We start from the raw sequence: 7,678 nt of genomic DNA, 5'->3' as shown, positions 1-7,678 counted from the left end.
AGACCACAACAGATGAAAAAGAAATTGCATTAAGCCCTGGGCTTTTCTTTCAGAGTAGTCTTCTGCTTTATAAAGTTCATTTTCCTCCTAGAAAATTTTCAGTAGCAGATTTTCCAGTCAGTCTTAGAAGACTAAAAAAAGCATCACAGTGAAAGAAAAGGAAATGATGAAGAAGTGAGAAGGGAGATGGAGAAATTTGGAGCAAAAACTAAGAAGAAAGGACAAATGGATTCTAGGGTTTAAATAACAACCCAAACCCAGGGAAAAGTATACAGAAAAAGAGGAGTCCATTAAAGACAGACAGTGAGCTGTAGTTCAGGGAATTTTTAGAGGCAGTTTTTAAGAGGAAGAGAGGCAGTCTGTGCAGTAGGGAGTGGTGTTATTTTTCAGAAATTGTAGGTATCTTGTTCAATGAAGCAGAATGAATTTGGATATGAATTAGGGACGAAAAGTGAAGTCAGGTGCTCCTTGGATACTGGTGGGGCATTGAGGGCTGGCAGACATAAAGGCTTTTTTTTCCTCCTGATCAGAAAGATTTGCACTGAAGCCACGAGTTTGATCAAGGGGCTGTTTATTTTAATCATGTATCGATTGGCTTAACCACACTGCACTGGGAGGGAGGGAGAGCTGTCAACATCAAGAATTACAGCTTTCAAAGTTCCAAGTAATCCTAGGAAGTGAGCCAAACATAATAAATGCAGTTTTATTTGGGACCTGATCCTACTACTGTTGAAATCAATAGCAGTTTTTCCATTGCTCTCAATGAAAGTGGAAGCTGCTTATTTGAAGACCAGCTCTGATCCAGCAATCAGGGCATCTAATTTTGAAATATTCATGAATGTGAATGTAAAATAATAATAATTTTTTTATAGAGCCAACCCACAAATAGATTGGCAGTTCTGGGAAAGCTTAGTTTTTAAGGGAATGTTGACTTCAATTTGCAGGAATACAAAATACATGACAGAAAATAAGATAGATGGCAATGTCTAAAGAAGCAGTGAGCTTAAACAGGGTTAGAAGAATTAATTATAATGTGGTAAGCTGATGTCTTTCAAAAGTCATTGAGGCAGAAAAGAATGAGACAGCACTGAGAAGCTCCAGATATACATTCTGCACAGGCTGAACTTACTAGAGAAAGGTCCTTGAAAGCAGAAGTAATGATGATACACATCATATTGCAAAAATAGTCCATAAAATCAGTGGTACAGCCATACAGTCATTCTTCAAGCAACATTCCCATCAAGGTGAAAGACACTCTGAATGTGTACTTTGCTTTTAGTTTTCCAGCAGAAGGAGAAGCTAGAAAAAAACACATTCAGTTACCACTCTAGTCAACAATTCAGTATGCTGAGTCTTTAATCAAAGTTTTTATGCATTGGCCAAAAAATAAGTATCTGCTTTGCTGTGGTTTCTGGTGTTCGGATGCAAGACAGGGCATGCATTTTAGCATGTGTAACTATTTACAAACACATAGCTGTGTGTTCAGGCAGACTTTGATTTTCCCATTTCCATCAGCATTTGGAAAAATACTGTTTGAAAGATCTGATTTTTAGAGACTATTAAATGAGGTGGCATCTGTGATGTGCTTGTCCTCGAGGCTCCTCCTGGAAGGTGTCGCTGTGCATTGGTCGCTTGTGAGTTGTGTCTGTTTTCAAAACCAGCAGGTCCTGGCTGGGCTGGTGGCCTTCCCTCATGGGCGTGGCTCACCATCTGCCCCCTCTGTGCAGCCTTCTCCTTCCTCTACCCCCCATTTTTTTTGCGTGTTATGAGGGATTACATTTCAATGCCCATATTTTTTTAAAGGGTATGGGTTATCTGAGGTGCAGGCTCCTGATAGCTGTAGCCCAGGGGATGGCCCAAGCCAAGCTGGCTGTGAAAGCACTCCTTTTATGGAGGTATTTTCACCTGTGCATCAAAGACTGATCAGTCATGAGGGGCAGCAAGAGAGCCTGGGTTATTGCCTGGGTTATGAAATTTGTGCAAGGCACAGACACGTGACTCTCCTGTGGAAGGGCCTCCTGGCTGCACCAGTGAGCAGATGCTTGAGAAGTACAAAGTGGCCATGCTTGATCCCTTGTTCTGTTTTTCCATATTTTACCAGCATCGATTTGATAATTGATTACTCCATCCTCAGTTAATGAGGGTTTGTACCAGTGTATGTGAGAGCAGTTCTGGGCCTGGCCCAGTCTGGATTTTTTCTCCCCTTGCTGTCGGATCAGGCTCTTTTAGTGTGACTGGGCTCAGCCTAGGGGCACACCATAAATAGCCGGCTTGACTGCTGCTTTTTATTTATCCATATTGAGTTCATCAGATGAAGCCAAAGCTTCCTGGGGCCATCTGAAGCTTCCTGGAGGGGGTACTCTCCCAGTCAGATGTGGCTCCTGGAAGGCAGACGTGTGTCTCTGGGAGGCAGACACATGCCTCAGACTTGGATCGCTCCTTTTGGACTCTGTGGTTGTAAGAGCATTTTTTCACAATATATTTCCTTGGGGGAATCTGATGGACTTAGATCTCGGATACCATCCCCACTAAGTGATACAGTAAAAATAACCTATTATTCTCTGGTTCTGACCTGGGCGGTGACAACATATTGTTTCAGCATCTCTGTCAGACTATTTCCCTTAAGAGCCATTTTAGCCTCACCCAGTGGGACATAGCTAAAGGAAATGAAACTCCAACCCCATTAAGGAAAAAGACAATGCCTTTCACTAAACAAACTTACTTTTCTTGGCTTTTCTTCACCAGGGAGAATCGCCCATACCCCCCACCCTTGCAGCCTTTGTAGACAGTTCCTGTAATTGGGAATGGCTGGGTGGACACCAATGGTTGGCAGCAAAGGGGGATAAATCCAACATCCCTTGAACGTGACATGGGCTGGGACCACAGTCCCAGGTGGCCACTTAGTGACAGTTCCTGTGGTACTGGTGGACAGTACGTGCCTGCCAGCCACAGCTGCGGTCTTCCAGACACAATTGAGATTTTAGCAAGTCTGTACACAGTGAAGCTGGGCTGTTACTAATTTTGTGCAAGCCTTGGATAGGTAGTGTGCCCCTATTCATTACTGAGAGGTGGTGACTGGCACCGAAGTTTTGGTGGCTCATCTCCTGCCACCCATACAGTGAAATGACCCCAAAAGCAAGCATGACCTTGAGGGTTCATGGACTAAGGGACTGTCACCACACTCCAGCTAAGGCTGAAGCATAATTTACACTTTCTAATTAGGTTTTCAAGCACAGCCATTAATTTGGGGTATCTTGAGACAAATTAGAAATCCCTTTTTATAACGCAGTTCCACTCAGTTCCAAAGAAAGAGTCTGGAAAGGCACCACTTCATATTTTGTGTGTAGCTAACTGGGACAAACCGTAGGGTGATCACCTTGTCCCAGGGAGAGTCAGGGTTTACAGAATGCAATCAACTGGTCAGCCTTCCAAACTCTGGATAGAACTGACTAACACCTGGGTCAAAGAAAATCCGCAGGCAAGAGGATTAGAGCTGGCAGAAAAATAAAGAACTCTGTGTCACAAGATAAAAGTAGATTGCAAAAAATTGCAATCCTGAAGAGTTTTTAATCTTTGAGGTGGCTAATGCTGCAGGTCTCCTTAGGTTTTTTTACATAAGGGGAGCCTGTGTTCCCAGTGGTCTGTTTCAGGGTATTTCCAGTATCAGTCTCCACGGGGAGCAGTTAAGCTCCTATTTCAAACCTAATCCTGCAGGGATGTATAAATCTATATCTCTGTGCCCTCTTAAGCAGGTTTATGGCTGTCCCACTGGTTCACCAAAAAACTGTGTGAAAAAAAGAGGATACCCTAAACACTAGGTGTGAGCCTCTCTGTTTTGCACGCTTTCCCCCTCCGTTGATGAGTGTTTCAATAACCTCTGTGAAGAGCAGCTTCCATGAGACGATCCAAATGCCCTCCATTCCTCAGCCCAGAATAGCCTGTTGCTTGATGGTTGTGACATGCTCCAGTAAGATGAAAGATAGGGATTCAAGGAGCACAAATAGCAAAAGAAAGCAAAAATGAGCTTTACCCATACCTGGTAGCTGTTGCAGAGAGAACAGGACATCATTCACCTCTTTGAAGAAAAGCAGTTATGTCCACTTTTATTTTTTTCTCCCTCAAGAGAGGACTCCAGTAGTTTATGCAGGATGGTGCATGTTTGGGAGATGCAGGTTTCTCAGGGAGGTTAAGGCTGCTGTGAATCCCCTTTAAAGGCTCCTCCATTAACCTCCATTAATTCATGATACTCAACTCAAGTTAGCTGCTGTGAATTAAGCCCAAAAGCAGCTAAGTGCCTAAAGACTGTTACAGAGCCAGCCCTACCATTTTTATTCCATTACTGCTTTATCTCATACCATGTCTCTGACAGTGGCCAACAGGAGCTATTTTGGTAGAATATGTCCTGCCTTCATCCCTGTGCAGTGGTGTGATGGTCCATCACCCTGTGATTCACTTTTTCCTTCTGTGAGCTCTCTCTGCTGTTGATCACGAGGTATTGCAGTGCTCGTGTCACCAGTGGCCTGGTTTAAAAACCAATAGAAAGTCATAATGATTAACGTTGTGGAGATTAAAGTCCCTCTTTAGATCACGGCCTGATAGGCAGCTGCTGTCACAGTGCCTGCTTTGGAAGGCCACCAGTGAGGTGAGTGTGGAGCTGCTGTGGTTTGTGGCAGCGTTAGCCCTCTGAAACTTTCCGTGGTGAATGGAAAGCATTGCAGGTACAGCGATGCATATCTATCTCAAAATCATGTGCAGATTAAAAACTTCCTGCAGAGCTAATGTCAGCTCAATCTTCGGGTCACTGCCACGAGCTCAGTCAGGTTAGAGATCAAAACCAGTGTGCAGGTATGGGGGAGGCTGGCAGCTATCAAACAGCATAATCTGCAGCATGATTTTTTTATGACTATACTCATAATGACATGTATAAGCGGCGAGTGGTTGTGATCTGGAACAAACTTGCTTGTTTGCCTGGTTCTGGTGAAAATTTCAGTATCAACACACATTGCAAAAATAACTGGTCAGAGCCAGCTGAAGTCACTTGAGTTATGTGGGGAATTAATTAGCCACATATGCCTGACATCTTAGTTAACGTAAAAGCTATGAGTTACTCCTAAATTGTTTTCACTAGAAAATCTTGGTTAAAAAGGCACTTGTTAGAATAATTCTTTCTGTTATTATTTTTGAATGTCTATGATTTTGATAATAAATTATATATATAAATTATTAAACCAGGTATGATTTAATATGACTCATGCCACTGACTTTTTAATTAACTAAGGAGCCATCATTCTAAGCAAACTGTTCCATTGCATAGGTGTGCATTTCACAATAATTGAATATAAAGGCTTATTTTTGTCCCTTTATTGATGTCAAGGGAAAACAGTGCAGTTATGAAAATGGAATAAACTGAAAAGATTCCTTCAGTTTCTGCAGGCTGATTAGAACAAATGGCTTTCCATTGCAGTTTTTACGAATGTATAGTTTTCTGAAAGGTTTATAGTACTTGAGGGAATGGAAATTGCAGACAGTAAATAATACAGGATCGCTCAAATTATTGGGAAGTAGAAGAATGGGTTTTATCTGGAAAGGTGAGATTTACTATCCTGTATTTCACATAAATGTTTTAGAAGGAGCCAGATGCAGTGATTTGTACTTTATTTGGGGCATGGAAGCAGCATTAGACACTTGCCCAGGAGCACCACGTGCAGGAGCCAGCACGGGGAGTGCTGCTGGGGCAGCAGGTCAGCAGCAAGCCGTGCGAGAGCTTCACGGTGCTCTGCACTGCTCTGCCTGCACAGAGGTGACCACACAGTCAGGGGGACTTTGCCTCTCCTGGTCAGTGAAGTCATCAGAAGCATTTTCCTATCTCAGCTTAATAAACAACACTGTTTTGTATAGAACGAGTTTGGCTAAACAGTTCTTGCAGCATTAGAGAGCTCAGCTGGAAAAGACCGCTTAATAAACCCTTCTTGGTTTTTTTGTTCTTTTTCTGTGTAGAAAGCAGAAATATGGCAACAAAGGAAAAGCTTCAGTGCTTGAAAGATTTCCACAAGGACATCCTCAAACCTTCCCCTGGCAAGAGCCCGGGGACACGGCCTGAGGATGAGGCTGAGGGGAAGCCACCGCAGCGGGAGAAGTGGGCGAGCAAGATCGACTTCCTGCTGTCCGTGGCGGGGGGATTCATCGGTTTGGGCAACGTCTGGCGGTTCCCGTATCTCTGCTACAAAAACGGCGGAGGTGAGTTCTCATCCACACTCAGCCGTCACTCTGTCTGCCCCATGCTCACTGTTTTTCAGTGCCTTCATCCAGTTTTTAAGAAGACTGTTCATACCTGTGTTTTCTGCCTCCCTCACCAGTCGTCAGGAGAGATTGTTTCATCACTGAATAGTTTTTAGTAAAACTTTATTAGGGAAAAAAAATCCAGTAATTTCTAATGTTGTGCTATTGAACCTTTCCTGCTTTGTTACTTCTGCTACAACTGAGTCTGAGTTTTAGCTAGAAGATATGCTATTAATATAGACCATTAGGATTTCAGACCAGGGGATTTCAGAATAAGAGCAGTCTGAGCCATATGAAAGTATTGTGTGTCTAAAAATCTGCCATTGTTATTGGAGATATTCACTTTAAAGAGGTAAGAATATGTCCTTTCCAGCCTATACTCACCCTTTTTGCAGAAAAAAATGAGCAAAAATACCCCAGAATAAGACTATTGCATAGTGATATTAAAGTATCGAATATCTTTCTTTGTTTATATGTGCCTGTTGCCACTTTTTTGATGATCTTGTGTAAGTTCTATTATTTGAACTCATTATGTACTATTGTATTTTCTCAACAGGTGCATTTCTTATACCTTATTTCATTTTCCTGTTTGGGGGAGGTCTTCCCGTGTTTTTCCTGGAGGTGGTGCTAGGACAGTATACCTCCGAAGGTGGAATTACATGCTGGGAAAAGATCTGCCCTATTTTCACTGGTTAGTACATCTTGTTGTGCTTTACTGCTTAAAGAGCCCTCTGTAAACAATATGTAGCAGCACCATTCCCCTCATGTCCATTAACTCAGCTATTTGCTCTAGTAATTAAGGGTATGATATTGGTTCCTGGAAAGATAGAAGTCACAGAGTCTGAAGGACAAAGTGAGGTATTGATTTTGATGCTATCAGCTTGTTAACTGGCAAAACTGCCAATAACCAAGAAAGAAATGGTATATTATGCCTTTTAAGGCAATTGCACATTTTGTTTACAGGTATCAGAGAAAGTGTTGTCTTGGAAGGCTAGATGGCATTAATGAAACCATCTTTGAAGTGTTATTTTGGTCTGGAAATTAAAATCCATCTCCCATGTGAAAGTTTCTCATTGTCATCATCTGTCTGCTACCGATGCAGTCAAAACCTGGACAGCATTTTTTGGTGGGATTCAGGAACAGGGCTTTGGTCATAACTGAGCAGGTCCTGGCAAATGTTGGTCTGATATTATCAAAGGGCCTTTGCCTGCTCAATGCTCACAGGAACAGTGCGAAGGCTGCTCTGGAAGTTAACTAGAAGGAAAAATGAAAGGTTAGAAAAATGACAGATGATGCCTGTCTTGTGTGTAGACTGCCCTTTACAGCTGGACAGCACAGGCAGAATCATTTGAAATAACTGCACTAAATATATGGCCCTGTTCAAATCCCATTTGGAAAG

General features: G+C 42.6%; 1 protein-coding gene across 3 annotated transcripts in view; it reads left to right on the top strand.

Moving 5' to 3' along the window:
- Window positions 1–7,678, top strand: part of SLC6A6 (solute carrier family 6 member 6) — a 93,037-nt gene that overhangs the window by 52,643 nt on the left and 32,716 nt on the right. For all 3 annotated transcript variants that reach the window (XM_005420207.2, XM_031056421.1, XM_031056420.1), the window contains 2 exons: window positions 5,998–6,237; window positions 6,836–6,970. In XM_005420207.2, coding sequence (XP_005420264.1) covers window positions 6,009–6,237; window positions 6,836–6,970 — 364 coding nt within the window. In that variant the 5' untranslated portion in view covers window positions 5,998–6,008. The remainder of the gene's footprint in view (window positions 1–5,997; window positions 6,238–6,835; window positions 6,971–7,678) is intronic.

Source organism: Geospiza fortis, unplaced genomic scaffold (assembly GCF_000277835.1).
Source record: "Geospiza fortis unplaced genomic scaffold, GeoFor_1.0 scaffold70, whole genome shotgun sequence".
NCBI classification, from domain to species: domain Eukaryota; kingdom Metazoa; phylum Chordata; class Aves; order Passeriformes; family Thraupidae; genus Geospiza; species Geospiza fortis.
Note: the sequence above shows the minus strand (reverse complement) of the source record. Positions and strands in the feature narration are given on the sequence as shown.